The sequence below is a fragment of the Anopheles coustani genome, chromosome 3 (assembly GCF_943734705.1).
Source record: "Anopheles coustani chromosome 3, idAnoCousDA_361_x.2, whole genome shotgun sequence".
Classification (NCBI taxonomy): Eukaryota; Metazoa; Arthropoda; class Insecta; order Diptera; family Culicidae; genus Anopheles; species Anopheles coustani.
The window spans coordinates 81,081,006-81,105,203 of NC_071288.1; the positions used below are offsets into that span (position 1 = coordinate 81,081,006).

The window sequence follows — 24,198 nt, forward strand, 5'->3', positions numbered from 1 at the left end:
AAGAGAAAGAATGGTGAAATAAGCAAGTTTTTATAAAATATCCTTAATACGGAATTAAAACAATAAACCGTTGCTTGCTAACCGTTAAAAACTACTTAAGCGAGGAATCTCGAAAAACGTAAAAAATCAGTGTCGCAGATGGAGTTGCTCCAATATTTATTTCATTAATTATATCATTAATTTATAATCGGGCATTAACAGCAACACTTTATTCCTACTTTTGGTAAAACTGAACTCGGATGGATCATCCCCCAGGGGGAAAGATCATTTTCACTGCATGCTTCGTTGGCTTTTATTTTCAAACCAGCATCGATTTCGTCAGAAATCTTTTCCTGCTAGCAAACAACATTAAGGTATGACCAAACGTACCCTCGGGAATTGCTCTCGGGGCGAAACGGGTTAAAAAAATCAGGCAGCATCGAGCCACCGGAATTCCTGTTTATATTCACTCCAATTTCCGGTAGCTTTTTTCAATTTATATGCATTTTATTTTCATCGCGGAGTATCGGGGTTTTCTGATTGAAGAAGAAGTGCATCATCATCATCAACATCATCGTTGGGCTGGAGCAGGCAGTAGTTTGCTGGGTGAGGATTTGTCGTTTTCATCGTCGTACCATCGCTCTCTCCACCGTGAATGTCTGTGTCCGATTTTTTCCGCTTTACGTGCATACCGGACGTGCCTTTAAGCTTTGCTTTTTTCCTTTCGAGTCGAACCTTTTTCACTCAACACTCAATCAATTCAGCAGCGAAGCGGCATGGTGGTAGCAGTCGAACGGACATCACCGGTTGGAAAAGCTCCGGTTCAACCTCTTCTCTATGTTGAATCAAACCGAAGGGAACTGAGTAGCAATCCGCAACTGGCCAGATCGAAGTCCGGGTGGGATGGATATTGCTCTTCGGCCAATTTTGGTTTTGCTAGTTTCGTGAAATATTTGAACGATAGGTTATCTTTCCTTGACAAGCGAGTTCAGTTTCAAGTGCAATGGTTTGGAGCAGATTTGAAACACCGTACAACGAGAGAAAAAGTGTTATTGCAATCCACCCCAAAATCCTTTTTTATTGCTCGACAGACATAGGTTAATGTTTATTGTATGTTTGGTTTTGTCATTTTCCAATTAGTGCAAATATCTGAAACTTATTTCTAAATAATCCTAGACTAAAGGCCTTCTTCTTTTTTCTAGTTTCCCTGTTTCATAGAATCAAACCAGGACAAATAGAAATTTAACCACAAACTCGATGATGAGTTGGTTTAGTACTATTAGTCACTCTCATGTACAACCAAAGCATGCAATGCACGTTCCAGGAGGACCCACGAACGTGAAATTAAAACCGACGAGCACATTGTCAGCAAAATTGCTGGATAAATAAATGAAGCATGTGGCTAGTGGCTCCCTGAACTTTGTAAGTAGTGAAAACAAACAGGCAGGGAGCATGAGCGAAGATGTTGGAATACCTTTAGAAAATATATAAAGGCGATATTATAACAGCCTAGAAACTGTACAATGCAGGTTCTACTCTTTGTGTTTCAAATTAAATTCCAATCGGTTCCTCCGTCTCTAATTTTCGAAGTATTACTTCACCTTCTACATTAAATACACCGTTCAACCAAACTAAACAAATGGTGGTCATTACATTACATCAATTGGTTTGAAGAAATATAAAAAGGCATAGATATTTTTTTCTCAAACTAAGATTAAAATTTTAAGTTAAATTGAAAATTGTAATTATTTTGAGCGTATTTTTAAGGGTTCACAAAGCAACAAGGGCTGCACATTTGTAAGAATATCAAACAACGCAAAATCCCTTTTTTAATGATCAACTCGAGAAATTGAATGGTGACTTCTATAAGGAACAGAAAAAATCTATTAAAATTAACGCAAATAAATATTAATTTAAATTCTTGTTCATTTCAACCAAGTTTCCATTTCCATTCAGATGAATTGCTTTTATGTGCAAATGTGTCGAATTTAGATTTTACGATGACTTCATTTACTGACCAACTTTGTCAAATAGTTTGAAGTGTTTCTCTTTCAACTTAATTTTCCTTCCCACCCTTTTGGTTTTACCGCAATTTCACAACATGATTCCGCCTGTCCCTTTGTAGAAACAGTTGAACTGCTCGTATCTTTTACACAATCAAATAAAACAAGTCTTTTGTTTGTCTTTCCCTCCACCGAATTCCCGGGACGTTCAACTTGGCAAACTGGTTAACACCATCCCCCGTCCAGCTTTTGTTTAGACTTTGCTTAAAGTTGTTTGTTATTTTGCGAGAAAAAGTGGAAGTGGAGCGTTTTTGTGCCGGAACATTAGGAAGGGTTGATTTTGATAGCTTTATTTGACCAATTACTTTGCCTAACAAGACCTCGTTAAGAACCCCCCCCAGATCGTGGGTTGCAGGTGCGTGATAAAAGTGGTAGTAGAGCTCTCAGAAACAATTAACCGGACCGGATACAGCCGGATCATCCGATTCCCGGACGGTGTTGAGATTGTTTGCGAATTAGTTTGTTTTGAGCCTGAAAACTTCATCGGGCTAGTCACATTAAATCACTTTGATCTGGGTTCCCCTTATCGCCATCATCATCATCATTACCATCTGTATCGTCATCATCCACCTGAACCTTACGTTCAAAAGAAACTTCCACCTATCTTCCAACGGGGATATACATCACAACATGTAAAAGAACGACCCCATGGAGGCGCCCGGTACTTGGTGATTGAATGAAAAAGTTTGTGCCAACCGCAACCCTTTGGGAACGGAACGAGGACGGAGAGTTTCTAACGAAACCACACACAAACGCATACATGGTACAGTTGCATCGTGGTACAATCTGCAGCATGCTCACGACAGGACTCATGTTCTCATCACACTTACGTGACCACGTGAGGAATAGTTTTGCCTGCTTCGGTTTTTGTTTGTTTGTTTGTTTGCTTGTTAGTTGGTCGGTTGGTCGGTTTGTTTTATCCATACGTGTTGCTGCGTGTTAAATTGTAGTTGAATTCCATCCAAGCGAACGTTGCGCATTGTTTTACTCCAGTTTAGAGTTCAGTTCCGTTTGATCTGTTCCGCATTGTTCTCGCCAATAATTTATTGCTCAACAACACAACAGCAGCAGTCTGCATAACATTTTCACCCTACGTACTATCAGTTTTTTCCGGCGACCCTTTGTTACGTGCTGCCCGTCAACTAGTTCACAGTTTGAGCATGAAAGAATTGCAACACGTTGTACATATGTTATCCGCAAATATTTCATCTGTACATATTGTTCATTTGAATTTTGTAATAAATTCAAGTTACACTTTCCACGCTTTGTGTGTGCAATGAATTAGTTATGGATCTGTGGGATCCATTTATTTGCCTTAAACAATATTTGTTCGATTTCAAATTATGGAATTTGAATTGATTTATCCATGTTAATCGAAAGCTTTTATTCATCGCGAGGGGTTATTTCAATTCCAGATGGGTTTATTCAATGCAAGCCATTGACTTTGAAGTTCGCAATCAATTAAATTAAAAGGTTCTACAGCATTTTGTTTAACACATGGATATGTTTCCAGAGTTTTCGTTCGTTAATCTGGTATAAAAGTAATGAGCCTGTAAAAATATGTATTTTTTTATTCTCCCCAAGATCAATGTTGGAACAGTCGAATCTCTTATTTGCCTCAGCGTAACTAATTAAGGTATATTAAAGTAAATAAATCAATGAAAAAGAATTTTGAATAAACTACATTTCCAATGTTTGATTTAACTGTTTCAGTTATTATAAACGTCTTTTAAAATCTGAAAAATCCCTCAGGAAACATGAAACGACACAACAGAAAGGATAAAAAATCTACATACGTTTCAATTCCGTGAATATGTTATTAATCATTTTACACATTCATTTTCGGCGACTCTGCGAAAATCACATTTTCAAACCCGTTGAAGCAACTAAATTGAAAACAGACCATGCGTTATGAGCAAAACGATGTGTTGTGCATATTTGGACGTGTGATTTTTTCGTTCTTTTTCACACTTTGCCACTTCACGGCCTTCGTCCGTTCCGCTGTAGGCATCGAACTACATTTGGAACAGGAATACGTTGATGCGGATGTTGTCATTATTTTCCTGAAAGCGGACACTTGTTCACTTTCATGTTTGTCATAATTTTAAATTGATTTACGAACGGGGAAGTTTGTTGATATAATTACGGTATAATTGGTCCGCAACCGAGTGGGATGCAGTCACTTTGATGAAGCTCAATCCGTTTTGCCCCTAGTGAAAGTACTGACTCGATCGATTTCCAGTTTAAAGCAGGACAATGTTAAACAAAAGAAGAAAAAAAAAACAATTATTTTTTTTATATGCTTGTTTGGCCTCGTTTCTTTTCCAGCACATTTGATTTATTACGTGCACCTTTACTCAAAACGAAATCCAATGTGATATTTAATGAAAGGGATAGTTAAATTTTAAAGCTTTTTAGAATTCGGAAGAGCTGTATAAATTGGCATAATTATTCGCACTGCCATTCATACAATGCGCTAAAACATGAGGAAGAATAAAAAGTAGAATCGATTTGGTTTACTTTAATAGTGTACAATGTTTGATACTTTTATTTGTAGCCTTTGTTTCACGTTTGTGCTTCGTATCTCTTTCCAGTTTTTGGGTTATAGTTTTCCATTTTAGTTTCACTACATCTCCGCACACAATTGTTCACAATTCTACTCTTTATTTCGATTTTCCCTTAACTACCTTCCAACTCTGTATTATTCCATTATATTTTTGTCTATACACTGCTGAGCTCTTTCCGCTAATATTCTCCTTCGATTTCCATTCTTTCTTCAACACACACCAGCCTTTCAATACGTTGCATAAGTTTCGAATTAACAAATGGTTTGCCTGTGAAACGATCATTTGAAACGCCCTAAGCATAGGATGGTTTAGTTAGATTAAAGTATCGAGTGAGTTTTCTTTTAATTGTTTGTTCGTAAAATATATGCAAATTGGATGAAAGTTTGTTTAGTTTAAATAGTTTTGTTTTACTTGCTTGAAGTAGAGCTTGGCAGCAAACAACCAAGCTAAACGGAAGGCAATGAAGCACCGATTTTCTAGCTTTGTTACTCATTTTTTTCAGCATATTTCTTTTCTTAACGGATTTAGGGGTTTAGAATTTTTTCATTTTTATGTTTTATTTCTTCTTTCATGTAATCCTCACAAATAACAGACAAGAGTTTATCCATAAATAAGAATTAAGAGTCACATAATTAGAATACGTGATGTTGAGTACAACATGAACTTTTTGTTACTAAACCTTATCAGAAGCTTAAAGAGTAAATCTCTTTTGCCAAAAATAATTAAAAAGATCATACATTCTGTTTTTTCAATGCAGTTGTCGTCGAAAACAATTCCACATGGTAAGAATGTTATTTTACATATCTCAACCTGAATAACTGAGACCCATCGCCATTTTCGTTTCTATTCGATTCCTCTCTTTGCCTAAGTGTTTTAGTCCGGGCATCACTTGTTTTAGTATTTTCTCGAGACCTGTTACCGCACTTTTTGGATCTTTGTCACTGTGGTTGTTTTATTTTCCCGCACTGGAATGTTCATTTTTCTATTTTTTGCAGCAACAGCTATTTTTGTGCATCTATTACTTTTAGATTATGTTCTTCACTTACACCCACACACTGGAAGCGTTGCGGTCAAAAGTGTATCTGGCCAAATACACACGAGAACTTTCCACTGTTGAAGTCCTGTCAATGGATCGCCTTCATCGAGGTTGAAAAGGTTGTACCGACATATAGCATATCGCTTCCCGTGAGGATCGTCCGCGATCGCCCGCGTTGGTGTTGGTGGTGGTAATTAAATTAACGTTCTCGTACGCAGAAACAGCAGCACCGCAAAGACCGTCCCGTAGATATTTGATGCGAAACTCCATCGAATCGAGTTCGTCCACGTGGCGCTGGAGGTGAAATAATCCCGACACTTGCCGCTTTCCGGCGTGTAATCGACGCAATGCATCTGTTTCCGGTTCGGTTGCGTTTGCATTCAAGCAATGTCCAACGAGTGGTGCAGGAAAAAGGGGTAAAGAAAAAAGATGTTTTATTGTTGGGATGCTAATATTAGTTTTCCATTCGGGCACTCAAATGTAAAAGGGGCGAAAGGACTGCAACGAGAGGGGAAATGGTTTGAAAATTGGTCACAACACTCACATACAGCTGCGCCTTTCGCCTGGTTATACCATTATTTTCATGTAAATGCCACCCAATTGGGAAGGGAAAAGAAAGGCAAAGCTTCCACCGCGAAGGGACATACCGTGTTGAAAATAGTGCATGTTTATTCGGGTTTTCCCTAGTTCAATTCGGTAACGGAGGGAGAGGTTGACGGAACGTTTAGGCTGTTCCGTGCGAATTTGACCATTACGGCCGGAAATGTGCCCACTGCAGCAGTGCATCGATGTTGGCCCGTTGGCATCGGGTTTTCACATCACCAGAAAATAGGGCCCGCATAAATCATGACCTCCAACCTTTTTGGAACTCCCATCGCTGGAGAGTCCGGAAAGTGCTTCATAGAGAGAATGTTCTGTTTTGTGGTAAATGGAGGTTGAAATATGGATGAACCCTCAGTGGTGAAAATAAGTTGACAACGGGCGAATTCATATTGGAAAAACTGTGGAATGAAATTAAACAAGCCTAGAGAACGTAAAAACGCGCTGCAAAAAGCAGTTCAGCTGCTAATTTTAATGCAACTTTTTAGTGGATTTTTACGTGCATCCGGTTCGTGCCAGCCTGGTATTGGTATATTTTATTATTTGTTTTAATGTTTAATGGACGTTGTTATGAACTAACAATAAGGGCAATCAACAAAATGTTCAATGATATTGTTCAGGCGGTTCGGATGGAGGATTACATGATAGGATTAGAGTAACAATTGACAAAATGATTTTGAACAATAAATGTTTTCATTCGCTTGTTTTCTATAATACACAACCATTTAAAGAAAAAATTGAATTAATTATGTTAAGCTAATTTCTACCGAAACAATCAATGTCGCTGTGAAATTCATGTCCGTTTCAGATAGAGTTAAAATTGTTGTTACCTTCGGTCAACTTTAAATGTGCATTAAACTACTACTTTGGATTATTTCGCAAGCTCATTTTTTGTAATACTTGCTGATACCAATTTTTCAATGCCCAAACAAAACAAAACACATGTTAGGAATTTTTCTTTTTGGCTGCGGTTAACTGTCTGCTAATCCAACAATCAACTAATTAACTTCCAGTTTGTCACTTCACCTGATCAACTGCGAATTCAAGGCGATTGATGTTTGTCCTGGACACTAAATTGACTCTAATAAACACATTCGGACCGGAATGTGTCCTTCCTTTGGTTCAGACTCAATAGAAGATGAAAACCGTTCCTTAGCCGGCTTCGATTAAACATACGATGCTATGACGAACGTTCAAAGTCAAACATCCAAACAACTTGTTCCTGCTGGGAACAGTCACTATTATTTCCAACCCCCTCATTTTCCGACCCATTTCGATGAAAGCCTTCTGGCGGTTGATGAGAAACCTACCCGCATCAGCGTGTTGGACATCTTGTCGAGGAATTTCCGCGTGAAAAGCGCCGTCTCGTCGCCGCAGGCATGCCGCACGGTGAACTCTGAACATTGCATGTACTTCTGGAAGGCACTAGAATATGGAAGAGATAGAGAAAGAGAGAGAGAGAAAGTGTGTGTGTGAGTGTGGAAAGCATTAGATAGTGGATGGTGAAGAGGTTCAGAAACTACGCGGATATGACTAGGAGGAAAGTCCAGGATTCAGTGCTAAATATTCGTACGACTTCACGCGAAGGCTGACCGGATTAAGGTCGGCTTTGGAGACGAAGATAAATACTGAAACGCTGCTCGGTCGCATCAGTGTAGCGTGTAATCGGTGTGAAATTGACGGGAAATGCATCTCGATGCAATTGACGGGAAAAGCGATAGAAGTTGGTGTCAAGCGAACTGTACTGTTCTTGTCAAGGATATGTGGAAGGAGTCGTCAGAAGTTAGAGCTACATTAATGAGACCGGGTTCTCATAGAATTGAGATTCAGATGGTGCGATGATAATTTAAGTCCACTGAAGTTTATTCGAATAGTGATATACTATCCTTTTAGTTGCGAAAAATTTTCCCAAAAACACCCACGAAATGGAATAGAACATATCCATTATCGATCGGATTGTTGCGATTCAATGATGTTCCAGTATAACACAAATCAAACACACAGGCGATCAAGGAAAGGGAGTGACATTTTCTCTGTATGAATAATTATGAAATGTTTTTTGCGTGCATACATCGAAAAATTATGTAACCTCTTTTATGCCAGTCTTCTTGGCGAAACGTCCGTCTTCGATCATGTCTACCCCGTGTAGGGCTCACTAGACTTGTTCCCTTTGCGTACGTGGATAGTCGGATCCCTCATCATGTCTAATTATAGCGATGTTCTCAATTTTACGTTGTTTCTCTGTAACTTTTCTTCTGGCTATCAGGCTTCACATTCGACTTTTCGATTTATCATTCATAAGGAGGCATGGATTAAAAAGCTTATAAATTAACTCTTTCATACTATGGTGTATGAGATCCATGTGATATTCTTAACGTCTAGGCGATCGAGAATATGATCACGAAATGCTGTGACATTTTAGTACACACATGCTTCATAAAAGTAGACAGTCGCTCGATCGCGGTATACACTTTTGATCTCTTCAAACAAAAAAAGTGTGTATGAAAGTTTTGTGGAGCGTTTGGCGATGGAAAATCCGAATTCAATTAAATTCCTTACTAGTAAGATAACTTTCAAGACTTCTTTGTTCCAAATAATGGAAGTTGTTCTTTGGATGGACGAGAACTGGATAAATAAATGTAACTTCCCTACGATGACGATGTCGTAGACGATAAAAAGACGGCATCCATGTATATGAAAGGAATTTTGAAATGACGCTCAATCATTGACAATATTGTCCAGAGTAAAATGTGGCATATCCAAATATTGCTTTAGAAACTAATAACACGACATTATATGAACGATATTTTATACATCGGTGTTGAAAACGAACAGCCATAAATATAACGCACATTATTTTTGAAATCCTTACAACTTTACATAATGAGCTAATCGCGATGGTCATTCGGTCGTTTCTTAGCCATCCCGTTCGTCATCGGGGATGTAGCTCAGTGGTAGAGCGCTCGCTTCGCATGTGAGAAGTCCCGGGTTCAATCCCCGGCATCTCCAGAATCGAGGTTCTTTTTTACAGAATTTTCTCACAATTTATATACTAATATAAGCATGATTACCAAGAAATTACTTTTAGTAATTGGCAAAAAAGATGTTCAAGCAATTGTTATAACGTGCCTTTATTTAATTGTTATATACAGACATTAGAAAACTATGTCCTCATGGTTTTAATGTCTTGAAATGATTTTTTGTAAGTATTGGGATGATTATATCAATATTTCTATAAATTTTCAGCTATAAATATGGCGCAAATATTTCCGATATTGAGATAGTAAATTAGACCCGTCGTCGATCAACAGTTTTGTTTTGCTTTGAAGGCTCTATTTCGTTTATAATTGAATTGACCACAGAATCGAAGTCAACGACAAATTGACCAGATCATCTTCCGAAAGAAACAAGCGGAAAAGGCAGGGCCCACCTTAGAGCCACAAATTGAACAGTCACTGTCAGAATTTCGCTGCCTCAGCTTCCAGATGGGGCGAATAGCGTTTACGGGAAAATTCATCCCCAAAATGAAGATTGCAAAGGGCGTCCGGCACGGGCTTCCGTTCCGTAATAAACTGGACATGTGTGACCAGGTCAGTATGTGTGTGTGTCTGTTTCTGGATTGTCATTTCGTTTGAAACAATAAACTTGATTGCCTCTTATCGCTGGCTTTACCCACGTACTATCACCACCTTCGTTCTAACGCCGCCTAAATTGTACTTAGTTCCTACATAAAATGGCAATCGTTTGTCGTTTTTATGTGCGGTTTCTTTTACGTTATTTTGTGCTATCGATCGCGAGATAATCTGAAAAGTAACACGCCTTACACGCCCGTCAGTAAAACGAACGAAGGTTTCGTCTGAGGTTCCTAATGTTGGTGGAAGATGCCTTCTGGTTCAGTTTTCCTAGTCTTGAATTTCATTTCCTTGCTCTAAACTTAAGTTCTGCTTTTTCTCAACAACAATGAATTGCCAGTATTTTGGGGTTGATTGGAATCAAATAAGACAACAGCTTGACTTCTCAGCTATCCGTGATACGAAGCAAACGCTTCCCAAAAAAGAAATTACGTAAGGAAAAGGTTGGATTTAAAATAATGGATAAATAGTTTACCAAAACGGCATTTGTTAAATGTTTTTGAAACTAGTATCAAAAGAAGAAAACCAGGAATTCGGTTTAAATCAGTTGATTTGTTTCTTAAGCTTATTATGATTGATTTGTTGAAGTATCTTAAAATTATTCAAATACTTCAAAGAAAGAAAACCTTCCACTCACCAGCACACAGTTTTGAGTCGCTCCTCTTCGGCGTCCTCCACCGATTTGGTGCTGTTCGGGTGTACGCTGTGTCCAGCATGGTCATGTTGGTGATGGTGATGATGCTGTTCATGATTCACGTCATGACCGCCGTGATACTGACCGCTTCGCAGAGCGGCCGCCGGATGCGTCGCCATTGTCGGACCGACCGGGTGGAACGTCGTCGATGTGGTCGTTGTGGTTGCCGCCGCCTGGCCGAGCTTCGCCATCGTGCTCTGGTAGCGGGTCGCACAGACCTCGTAGTCCTTTTTCACGTGTCGCATGCATGGTGCATGTCTAAGAAAGTCTGCACCGCATGGAATGGAAATGTCGAGCCACATGGTAACATAACAAGGAGAGATAAAAAATGGAACCCAGCCGGGAAAATCCATAACACGGTCATTCCGAATGTATTCCGGATCGGAAGGTTTTTGGTAACAAAACGGATGAAAAGAGAGAGAAAATGGAAAGAGAAAGAAGAAATCGAAGCAAAAGATAAGGTTAGAATGGTCTTTCGTCAATGCAATGTAAAGTTGTTGTGTCTGTGCATGAGGTATAGCTTTTCAAATCGTTTCCGTCTTGTCCTGTCCTTTCATCATCACTACAGATCGTAGCATTTTGTCAGTGAAAGCATAGCAAAAACATATTTTATGGCATGCAGTGGAGTAAAGTGCAGTGCAACAAGGAATGTTATGGTATATGTTTAAGCTTTGGATGCAAATATGGTGGGTTAAGCGTGGATGAAACTCGCAAAACGGATGAGTATTTCAAACATAACAAAAAATACACATTTTGGAATCGAAAAGATGTTTAGAAAGGAAAGAGTGTGTTTCAAAGTCGTTCACTTTATCTGGTTTATGATGTGAACAGCCAATTCTCACCAGACTCGAAATTCACTCCCACAATATCGCTGAGCCATGAGCACCTCCAAGCTTGTTAGTACACTCTACTAAATTATAATTTATATTATTTTAAAATCTATATTGGGCAAATGACATCCCTCATGCACAAAAAGAATTTTACTGCACTCTTCCGAACATATCCAGTGGAATGTTATCAATGGCGTGGTTTGTATTGATTTTCAGTCCTTCCAGGGTCCAAAATTTGTCGTGTAAGACAATAGATTTGAGACAACTAGATAAAAAAAAGTCGTAGGAACCAAATTGATCGAGCGCGCTTTCCAGGAAACATCATCCCTCGACGAAAAATGGCGTTCGTTTAAACGTATCCTTAATGGTGTACGTCCGCTATGTGTGTGTCAAGATGATACGTGTCTTTGGTTTTTCATAAAATTTCGGAAACCCATCTTTTTAATATGTCTATTACCTTCTCCTTTTAACTACGTTTCGCAAATTGGCGGCTATTTCAAATCATTAACTTTCCCACTGTATTTCTGATACAGAATTAAACATTGCGAAGAGAAGCATCACAAGAGTTAACGCTTTAAAATCATAAATATATTGAACCACAAAGCACCAGCGGCAGGAACTTCTCGATGCCAAATATGTGGGGCGTAAACAACGCTCTTGAGTTTTTATACCAGCAATCCTGTCCCTCAACTGCCAGCTTGTAAGGGGTTGGCTATCCATTATCTTTTAAGAAACATGTTCGCTTTTTCCGAAGGCAAACGACTGAATTCGCACAATTCCACGATGTATTTGAGAGTCAAGGGAGTGGGCAAATGTATAGCACGGATGTTAAGTTTTTGCTGTGAGTCGAGCATGACATGTGTGCTAATTAGCGGCTACACATGGCAGAAACCTTAAAAAGGTTGTATAAAAACAAGGTCATAATATTTTCGCTGAGATTTTATCCTTTTTTGTATCGTTGTTTGGGCTTCCAACAAACGGTTTATAATAAAACGGATAATCCTGTACTGGCGAAAGCGACCGAGCTTATCAGCATTCTCATCATCGCGATCATGAGTGTATAAGTTTGTCTCTTGGACCAAACTCCCAAGTGGATACATTTTAATGATCGCAGTGCGCAAGACCAATGCATTATTTTACCGGCATACTAACTGAGATTTTCTGTGCATGTCTATTTTCTTCGAATCTGACCGACGTCACCGACGGATAACCATTTCCATTAGTGCATGGTAAGCATGAGATGAAAGTTAGCTTCTCAGCGGGAAAATAAAGAAACTTTGAACACCCATTCCGGACATATGTTCAGCAAATTCCACTTGACTGCTAATTGCAGATTTATCCAGCTATCGTTTCTTTCCCTCTCCTGTTCCCCTACGGAGGAAGAAACAACTTTGACATGTCCAATCACGGGCCAAATGAGATGGAAATGAAACTTGCCTTAACATTGGCTTGCAATGAGCGGAACGGAATGAAACAAATTCACACAAATTAGTTGTGAGGGAGGCAAACAACTTGAAACAGAAAATCAGTGTGGAAAAAAAAAACTTGGCAAAAGTTTGACGCTTGTTTTGTGGAATAAATGTTGATGCTTGTGAAAGCAGAAAGTTTTACCGACTTCCTTTGCTTCAGTGAACCAAATTACCTGGTTGAGGTAAAATTTTATTTTCGACCAGAAAAAAGATGAAGGCTATTGTAATAGACAAGTGCATATTTGAATACTTTTTTGTTTAGCTTTCGTTAATTCTAGAGAGCTGTATTCTGCCAGGTTGCTTTCCTGAGCGAACTTTTTACCTATTTTTCATTCCAAAAGCGTTTGTGAATTTATCGTGCCGGTGCTCTTAATAAATGCAGTTTTTGTCACTTGATGTCCTTGTCTTTCTTTGATGCCAATCGGCTACCAACTTTCGTCAGGTTTATAAATATGTCCTGTGTGGTTCTATTATTCAATCAGCGATGTGTGTTGGCAGTTTGAAATTCATTTTATTTCAAAATGGTTGCGTGTTTTGATCCACTGATCGTGATTTGAGCAAAATAATGTACGTGCCTCAAACATGCATCATGCTGTCAGTACAACGTTACGCAAAAGAGCGTCAGCAGGTTCTATGTTCAATGCATTCTACTGCATCTGTAAGGAAAAAAGCGACGCATTTCTACACCCTACAGATTCCATTTTCGTCAGTACTTCGGTCAGGGCGGATGCAAGCCCGTATGAAAGGATTATATGTCGGATAGGTTTTGTCTGAAATCGGGGTGTTTCCCACATCAGTATCGTCATTTGGACGACGGTGGCAGACGTGGACAGAAGTGACAGTTTGAAATATTGGTTTCATATTATTGGTTCGATGCATATAAATCCAATCTGAAGGTGCCGACGTAAATCGGCTTGGAATGTCGAACTGTGGGCTTTTCATTTTACTGTCCGAGGAGGTCACCCTTTGCTCTGAGATTGGTTGAGTTGAATACGAAAAAGCTTTTCCTGTTTGCTCCAGCCATTGTCCGCATCGTCGTTCGGTGAGAGTTGCTCTTTTTATCTTTCAATCCCTTGCTCTACATGCCTTTTCCGGCGTTTAGGGCCATACCTTCACTCAGCACATATCGGTCATCGTTAGAAGGTGCATCCGTCTTCAAACAAACGCACCACACCGAGGTGGGAAACCTGCCACGTAGGCATCGTCATTTTGATGCATGAGCGGACTTGTGATACCGGCTACGTGACACTGCTTCAAATGGGGGATATCATCAGTCAGGGGAAAATTGATAAGATTTCCTTCCCCACGTGCGCTTGGATGTCCAACATTTTTCCTCACCGGAATGTTTTTGTATCGCTCCCGGTGCACGACTTGTCACGTGCATTCGAGGAAGAGCATTCCTTTGAAGGCGCATCCTCCCACCCAGGATCCATTGTTGTACTTCGGAGTTTTATTGTCTGTGTGTCGGCGCTCTTGGCGTTGGTCAATGGAAGATCTTCACACGTCTGACCACCACAAGAAGGCGGAATTGCATTTCTTCTCCGTGCACAGATGAACCTCAAGCCCTTCGGAGGCTATTGATAAGCCAAACCATTCGTTTGAAGTTGCAGCAACCCTTGGTCTTCATATTCGTATTCATTCTATTAATCGATGAATTGCCGTTACTGACATATGTTTTTAGCCAATAAGAAAAAAGCTTATCCACGTAGAGATTGAAAATTTTCGTCTTGTTTATATGCTTGTCAACAAAACCAATGCTAGATATTGCTTTAATCCTGCAATTAATAAGTTTATTGGCTGACTCCACGAAGTTTGATTTCATTAATTTTGTCTGACAATTTTCATTCAATAGTCAGAGTAGAGAAATTATGTAATTTAACTTCATCCATTAAAATCCGTATAAAATATTCGTTTAAACACGTACTTCGTTTTACAAGGACTAACGATGTTTTTTTAATGTTTTGCAGCGTTTTCAAATGTGGCAACATCTATTAGGACATGTCAAAAACGCATTGTTTGCATTGAAACTCCCTATGCTTGATATATTCGTAAATTCTATTGGTTTTATGCAAATACATGCTTTTTTACCATTGATACTCTTCAACTCTGATTATGTACAGTACATGATTAATTTGGAGTGTATATGGAAATCGTTTTTCTTTATTTTCTATCACCTCAAAAGTACTAATTTCCCAAATCCCTATGCAACAATAATATTTAATGTAGGTACATTAGTTTTCATTTCTGGAAAAGGATTGCTATTTTATTTCACTGCTTTCGTTTCTGTAAATAAACAGCAACCTTCTACTAGGCGCCTTCCAGGGTGATGTGGTCTTGCATTTTCTTCAAAACTTCATTCTCATAAATGCCGATCCTCACGGGATGAGACGGACTCCGGGCCCGTCTACTCGAGAAATAAGGGGTAATTTATTTATCGCTTGTTGCATTATGATCCCCCGATGGCTACAAAACGTCTCGGCTAAATGAACACGATGAGCCCCAGTCGTGTCGTCTATTGGAGCTCCACGAGACTCGCCACCGATTCACCGATTTCTATCGTGCTAACACTTTCGCTGGCAATTTGTTGATGAGGAAAAGTTTTCTCGTTAAACCGCGTCGGACATGGCACGAAGCAAAACAAGCGCTTAAAGTGTGGGAAAGCGAAATAAAGGTGAAGAAAATAGCATTGCGGTTGCGATGGCGTAGAAGTGGTGGTTATCCCTAAATGGCAGCAAGCCAATGGAACTAGTTTCTCCCCGACTCCGAGTCTCGGTTAGCTTTGCATGCTGATGATGATGTTGATGGGCTTGCAACTACGCAGCAAGTGGTTACGGTAGTAGTTGCGTTTAAGCCTCTTGAATATAAAAACAGCTCAATTACAGCTAATTAAGCAGTAATGCTAAAACAGCGCTTCCGAGTTTTTCTCTCTTTATAGCGAATTCTTTTGTTTCCCCCCACTCTTCTCGTTGTCCTTTGGATTTTTTTGTGGGGAGGAAGCTTTCATCCGGATAATCAGCGTGATTATGTGATGTTCAATGGAGGTGATTGGATTTGGAGTGGGAGACTGTTAATGATCGACTTGCCGATTGGATGCTAACTGATTTTATGCGAGATCGCATCTCATTAGGGTACAACCACAAACGTTATCGATAGGTTACAGTGTGTGTTTGAAAAAGGCAACACTAGATTTTCTTTTTATTTGGAATAAATCTACGAAAAATTTCAGGCTATTAGAAAAAATCTAAAATGAATGATCGTTATTCGCCTGTAATTGAAAACCGTATCAGACATGAACAGTACCAGGCGCCTCCATAGTTTTAGCAATCCTATATAATAATTTTCCTTCCGAGGGTCGACCATGGCCCAACAAACACGCGCGCGAAAAGTAATCCATATACGATCGATGACTGATTCGATGCCGCTACTAATGCAAAATCAGAAAAATGCGCCAACCATTCAATTTATTTGTATGAATGTGAGAAATAAAAAGGGAGAGGTAGAACGAGAGAAAGAGAGAGAGAGTGAGAGAGAAAGAGAGAGAGTGGGGGGGGGGGGGGGTTGCTGTATGAATGGTGGCTGTATGAATGAAAAATATGAAGTGTGAAATAGAATGTCAACACACCTTAAGCTGCGAATAGACGGATGCAATATGTAAATGCAAAGAAATAAAATTTGACATTTCTTCCCACAATGACAGTCATTGCAATATTTCTATGCGTATTTCATTGCAACATTGCTAACATCCGACCGGGGAGGTTAAGCATCGAAATATTACATTCACTGTCATTTTTGGCAGAAATGTCAAATTTCATTGCAGCGAAATATTGAATCCGTCTATCCGCAGCTTTCAAGTCTACGTTGTGCGCAGGCAGTAAGCACGCACATTCTCATGCGCAAAGTAAGCGATGGTTTAAACTAGTGATGAGAAAACTCCAAAATTTCAGGAGCAGATCAGATCATTTGCTCTCAGTCAAAGATCGGATCAGATCAGAAGAGCATAATTGTACTCCAATGCCATAGCGCTACGGGTAATGGCGTCACTAGGATCATAATGGAGCAGATCAGATCACATCGCCATAGGTCTGCCGGCAAAGAGCGTATTGGATCAGATCAGAACACATCGCCATAGCGCTACGGGTAATGGCGTCACTAGGATCATAATGGAGCAGATCAGATCACATCGCCATAGGTCTGCCGGCAAAGAGCGTATTGGATCAGATCAGAACACATCGCCATAGCGCTACGGGTAATGGCGTCACTAGGATCATAATGGAGCAGATCAGATCACATCGCCATAGGTATGCCGGCAAAGAGCGTATTTGATCAGATCAGATCACATTGCCATAGTTCTACAGGTAAAGAGCGTATTGGATCAGATCAGAACACATCGCCATAGCGCTACGGGTAATGGCGTCACTAGGATCATAATGGATCAGATCAGATCACATCGCCATAGGTCTGCCGGCAAAGAGCGTATTGGATCAGATCAGAACACATCGCCATAGCGCTACGGGTAATGGCGTCACTAGGATCATAATGGAGCATTTGCTCTCATATTTTCGGATCAGATCAGATCATATAATCAAGAGAGCAGATCGGATCATAAGAAGCTATTCCTTCTTCTCATCACTAGTTTAAACACGCCACACGCACGCAATGGGATTGCTGCAAACGCACCGGCCGTTTTGAGGATATGCATTGTTCGTCTATTCAGTTCGCAATTCGAACGCGCATCCCAATACATGTTTTTGCGTGCAGGAAACAAACAACATAAACATGCGAGAAGTGTGGATCGCTTTCCGCGGCAGAGTGTTCGGCCAGCCGCTCCGGTATTGCTGTTGTGCGGGTTGGCCGATTTACCTTCCGCGAAACGAAGCGTGTGAGAGAGAGATGGGGAACAACTCCTTCTACGAAAAACACAAGGTGGGGGATAGCAAACGGTACAGTGTGCCGGCCTGCGAGCCGATACTGCGCATTTGACGAATCGTTACACAAATGGAATCATCCGTCACTACAAGTGAAGTAGAAAAGAACGGCAGAATGTGCAACGAATGCGGAACGAATGCTATGGAGAGAGACGGTTGTGCACTAGAAACATTCGTTTTTCTGTAAGCTCAGGTAGCAAACAATCGAAGTATGTCTCTTTAACTCTTTGCTCTCTCGATGTAATTCTCTTTATCTCTTGTTCTAATTTTTTATCATTATTTAATTAAATTATTTTAATAATTTTTTTTAATGTGTTCGTTAATGCGTAGCAAGCGTTTCAAACCCCGGCAGTGTAACAGGTTACAACTTTCAAGAAGTTTTGAAAAAGGGCTTTCAGATAAGGATCATTGTAGCTTATCGTGCTATATTTATTATAGAGATGAGACGAGTTAGCACCAGACGCCTGCGACCTACGAATAGCACCTGGCGTCGGAACATGTTACGGCTAACATGGAGCACGAAGCAACAGTACCATTACCTACCAGAGATGCAGGGGACGGAACAGGACGTCTCCATGGGCCACAAGATCAACGGCAACGTCGAGAATTGGTAGCTCGCCGTATGTTAGCGATGATCGAACGTCCGAGACGAGTGAGCCGTTTGCGCAGTGCTCTCGGTTACCACGACTGCTACATCTACCCACCTGAGGGGCGACACTTGCTACCACCGCGTAGGTCTTGCGTGTACTGTGGAGCACAGATATGGCCCACCGAAACGGGCACAATATGCTGTAACTCGGGTCAGGTTGTGCTACCCGCCTTTGAAGAACCTCCTGCGGAACTGACAGAGCTGTTTGGACGACGCGATTTCATGGACAACATTCGGCGATATAATAGTGCTTTCGCATTTACGTCAATGGGGGCTTCTGTTAAAGCGGGAGATCCTGTACGCCAAGATCAGACTTTGCTTCAAGCAGGTAGAGGGCCTGTTCCGTTTCGCATACAGGGCACACTTTGTCATAGGATTGGTTCACTGGAGTGCCCTGCCGATCGCACACCGGCATACGCTCAGTTGTACTATTACGACGCAAAGCAGGAGCAAGCCAATTTTGAAGCCAGAGTTCACGCACGAACCAATGCATTTCCGCAGGTGCAGCTCGAACGCCGCTATGTCTCGACAATCGACCGCGTTCTGACCCAGCACAATCCACTCGCCAGAAGTTTCCGTCATGCCTACGAGCGTCTTCACAATGCACCGGAAGGGGTTGATGGCGAGGCTGCCCATTTTTTTATTCGTACCCGTATCCCGGCGCTCGACCATCGTCGATACAATAGGCCGACGGCAGATGAAGTGGCTGGTATTCTAATAGTACCACCTCGTAGATTGCTCGAGTATGGGCGCAATTTAGTCCTGCAGGAACGATCAACTCTGCGATTAAAGCAAGTATTCGACACCAACCAAATGATTGATGCCATGCATGCCACCCACTACTGCACCCGTACGGTGAAGTGGGTTGGTCGAATGGGATACCTAAGCAGAGACGCCGTGGGAATAATCGACGGTCAAACATACAGGAGGTTGCTGATGGGACTGTGGATCCTGATCCGGAAAGTAACGAACATCGAACGTATGACGGAAGTACTTCCAGATCAAACGTTACAGTGCGCGAGTATGCGAGCTATCGATTGTGTACTAGGGAAGGTCAGTCCGGATCCACGCTACTGCATCGTGGCGGTCGTCTGTTCCAGCAATATTGCGTAGATCAGTATTGCAAGATTGAGACGATGCGTTTACTGTTTCAACGGAACAATCAGGTGAATATGCGTGTGGCTGCATTATCGGGTCTCCTCGATTTTGCAGAAGATGTTCGTGGTGACGCCCAGCAACGGTCTACGAACCAGCATGACGTGCCGGACGTGAACAACAACTTGATGAGTCGGAATGAGATTTTTGTCCTTTCCAAACCTCCCTAATGATCGCTCCCACACGACGGTGCACACGCGCATAGGGAACCGGGGTACGATCGATCATAAAAAAAAATTGCGATAAAGAACATGTCCCAATAGCCCCAAAGAGCGGAACCTTCTTCCAACATTTAGGACGACTTACCGCATCCTAAGGTTAAGGTCTATGGCAAATTAGTTTTAGAGGGTAGATAGTGAGCAGATGTCAGTCGAAAAATATCTAATTGTATTTTTTTCTACCTCAAATAAAAATGGGCATCTTCACATGTTCTGATGCTGCACTCATGCTCACTTCACATCGGTTTGATCTCCCTGCGTTTATGAAACGCGTCGGAATATAACTACTGTGATACAGCTTTATCTAATTTTGCAAACTTATTTCTCTTTCGTGTAACTCTATTCAAACTGATAAAGGCACTAGAAGGGCTTCAGGAACAAGATGTCAGTTTGGGCTATTTGATTTTATTTGAACAGTCATAGATTGCCGACGGGCCAGGTACCTGGCCTAAAAAACCTAGTATAGTAGATAAATACCGTTTTTAAGATATTTATACAAATAACAACATTTCTTCTGAACTAAAAGAGGATTATAAGCTATTTTTGAATCATGTACTACATCGTATAAATGGAATGAAAAAACAGGATAATCTTCAAGCAAGAAACATAAAACAGAAACCACTGACGCCATCACATGCGGTACGCGCACTATTAAAATACAACCGACAGCGGGAGGGAAGAGCTAACAGAGACAAAATGAAATACATTGACATAATTATTACAATACGTACGTGCCTTCCTGATAAGGTCCTTCCTCGCAGAGCTCGTGTATCACTTCATTAGTGCCGTGGTAGAGTTTGTTGAAGTGATCCCGCTGATGAATATTCATGCAGCGTCGGGTGTAGCTGCGGATACAGTGCAGTCCGGTGTGTAGATCGCTAAAGAGAGCGTATAAGAGGAGAAAATAGCACAAATGGTTGTTGAAATGCAAGTGTTTAGGTATTCACTAATCGAGGCAATTAAGCTATGGTAAGTACAAGTGATTATGAATAAGCATGCATGGTAAGAACATTTCTTCAAATTTCGACGAGTGAAGTTGGACCATATGTTTACAAATTCCCTGCTTTTCAGTTAAAGTAAATGCAGCCAAACAACAAACATAAATGTAGTTAAACAATACACAGTTTTATAACCAACATTGTTATGTGCAAAGCAAACTCTCATCCCTTAATATTGTAATGTCCCTATACCAAACATCCCCCTCGCCAAAATAGTCGGACACATTGGCGCCAAAACGGCTCCCCAAACTGCTGCAGAAACAGTTGTGACATGCGTGCCCTCGTTTTGCTTCCATCAGAAAGTAGGCCAACCGGAGGAAGCTGTACGAACGATAGGATGTTTAGGAGAGAAGACAAAGGCATGGCTATGGTTTGCTCACAGACTACGAGTCGGCGCTTGATCGATTTGATTTACTGTATAATGAGCGTCGGCTAGTCGTTCTGTCGCCATCGGCAGTATGACGCCAGTCTCGTCACCAGCTGAAGTAAAGGGGGAAATGGAACCGAAGAAAAATTTCCGACAAAGGATGCGCGGAGATCATTTCATCCTCAATTCATTCAGGTGAAATTTGTCAGAACCACGTAACTATTAGCAAGCATTGATTTTCCATCCGAGAAGTTACAAGGATGATGGCTTCATAAAGCAATATTGATAAATTTTGTTGATCACTTGAAGAAGAAAAGATTTTACTTTCACGTTTCAGAACGTTGATCTTTTCGACCCATATAAAGCATCCACATAATTACTGAGCTCTGATTGAGGGATCAAATATCAAGGTATGTAATATGATTAGTCAGCGGTGAAGAGGAATACACTTATTTACTAAATACCCACTGTTAGTACTTCGACATTTACAATCCTATAATTTACGCATGAACATCCACGAAAAACCGGGCGTGTGGAAGTTGCAAATCATATTTTTACTCGTAACCAGACCGTATGCTAACGATTATTGATTTACACGAATCTAATTATGTCGACAAAACTCCCGCCACCTCCTCTCAGCCTCCAATCCCTCGCACGGCATAAAACAAACGCTAGTAAGAGCCGTGTAGCCATTTAATGTTCATGATCTGATAACGACTCATAAAAATGAGTCCTCTCCCTTATTTCCATTTCCGGTGGCTTTGGGGTTTCACAGGCAATGTGTCGAAAAGGTGTGCAACCCTTCTCATGACACCACCCTTTGACTCATGCATCTTGGTGAAAGTTGTGTGAATGAGGTACGGCCTCCAATTATGGTGTAATTTATCTCAACAAATCTTCCATGATTCCTTTTCCCTCGGAACTGATAAGGAGCAGAACTTCAGTACGGTAGATTCGAAGGGTAGCTTGGGATATTTCGGCACATGGTAATGATTTTGCGGGTAACCCCTTTTCCCGGCAACCCCTCCCTTCCATCAGCATTCACGTTACCAGTTTTACGATGTTCTTCTAATTGTCAGTCCGCTTCCAGACCCGGTTTACTAGTTCCGCTCCTCCACACCCCAACGATGCAGTGCTGCTGCCGGAAGTAATAAAATGCTAGTAAGTCTTGTCGTGGCATAGTGTTGGCAAACAAACAGCTATCGTCCGGTAAATTACTCGCCCTTATAAATTGAATTAATTTTGTTATGAAAATTTCATAAATTGAATCGTCACTTTCACCCCTGTTCAGTTTTAATTTATTTTGATACACCACCCTGTCGACCTGTTCGATGTCGTTTGTGACTTTTTTCATGAGTTTCCTTTGATCTCTTTTCTTTCTTTGAAACATATCAAACGCCCTTCGTTTTTTTTTTCAACAATGTTGTGGCTCGTTATCACCGATTCCGGTGAGTTGTCGACTGTTGTTGTTGAAAGTTGGTGCCTCTCACGCGTGTAGAAGTAGGTCCAGAAAAAAGGGGAAAAGCTACTAGCTATCATTATTCATCCCACAAGTCCGCACATATACGGTGCGTTCCGGAGGGTATATGTCAGTCAAGCTGCGGCCACAGGCTCCACGCGTAATTAAGAAAGGTTCGTTCGAGGCAAACCGTTTCGCGCCGTGCCAGAAAGATACCTTCATCGTTGTGGAAAAACAAAATCAGGGAGGATTGCTGAAGCAGAAAGTCATATCGATGAATTGAAATAATCTCGAAGGTCTTCGTCATTAACTATGTCTATCTAGATAAGGAGTTGATAGACTTTGCTGGCAGAAGAGCTCAACTGACTGTACTAGATGGCGCTTTTTCGAAGGATAATTCAATTTTTGGTTAGGTGCTCGGAATTTACAAACAACAGCAACCTCTCTTTCCAGTAAAATAAAACAAAACATTAAAAAGAACATCGGTTCCACAACTGGAACATTCGTTAACGATTTTACTTTTCGGTATAGCAAAGACGGGCTGGAGCGAGCTGAAATGAGCAGCTTTCGCCATCAATTTTAATTATGAACCAACATGTGAAGGTAGTTCGGGGAGTGGTACCTTAGCCACGGCATTGCGTATTTTAGCATTTCTCCGCTGTGGAAGGGTTAAAGGGAAAGGCTGGGCGACTAAAAAGTCAGAATGTGTTTCACATTCGTAATTTACTTCATCCGCTCTTCATCCGCAGAACCGTTGGAAGGTTTGGTTGGTACAAAGGGAAAAAATTTGCAGGTATTTCAGACCAAAAAGTACATTATGTTTCATTTTGGTGGATATGTTCCATGACAGTGTTATAGGTATGGAATATGTGTAGAATAATCTCTCAAAATATATTGTATGTTCTACATACGGCTGTATTATATTTTTCTATTAACACAAAACTTCGTTTTCCAAAAACTTAACCTATGTAGGATCTTGAAAATCTTCAAAAAGCAGACGGCACTCAAAAGCAGAACTGCACCGTGAAAAACGCCTCTCGTTCTTTGTTGTGTTGACTATCAAACGTCTTCCTATAATCTCCACAAAATCAATGTTATGTTCGCAATTGACGGAAAAAAATCTCTCTGTATTTTTTTAAATGCACAAGAATTTACAAAAAGTATTGGAAAGGTCAAGCACTAGTAAATAATTCGCCTGAGCAACGCTATTTGCTTCATCCGAAAGACCCACATCGATATGAATTGAAATATATAATGTTTCAATTGTAAAAGTTTGGGTGTGTAATTGAGCGTTTGTTTGTATGTTCGAGTTATTTTGCACGCTCCTTTTCATCTCTGTTGCCGCCAGTTTGCCTGTTTCAGATCTTAATGTGAAAACTCTGTGCCAACAATACTGTCTACAGTGCCGTGGTTCCTATTTTTTTGCAGTAAAAGTTTCATGAAAGATTTTGAAAGATTAATCCTCCTTTTCTTGGATGTTGGGTTCCTTCCCAATACTGTAACCCTTGCATCACGTACGGCCTGTCCAACTTTCGACATGAATGAATCCGTAAATAG

General features: G+C 40.7%; 1 protein-coding gene and 1 non-coding gene across 2 annotated transcripts in view; one reads left to right on the plus strand and one right to left on the minus strand.

The window, feature by feature from the left end:
- Nucleotides 1-5,839: 5,839 nt before the first annotated feature.
- The window catches only part of LOC131267466 (uncharacterized), a 28,180-nt gene continuing 9,821 nt past the window's right edge, over nt 5,840-24,198 (minus strand). Inside the window, exons 3-6 of the mRNA XM_058270356.1 lie at nt 20,553-20,695; nt 10,515-10,839; nt 7,556-7,670; nt 5,840-5,998 (exon numbers count right to left, since the gene is read on the minus strand). Of these exons, the coding sequence (XP_058126339.1) occupies nt 5,840-5,998; nt 7,556-7,670; nt 10,515-10,839; nt 20,553-20,695 (742 nt within the window). The remainder of the gene's footprint in view (nt 5,999-7,555; nt 7,671-10,514; nt 10,840-20,552; nt 20,696-24,198) is intronic.
- Trnaa-cgc (transfer RNA alanine (anticodon CGC)) lies at nt 9,183-9,254 on the plus strand. The gene has a single exon. It is a non-coding gene; the product is annotated as a tRNA-Ala (tRNA).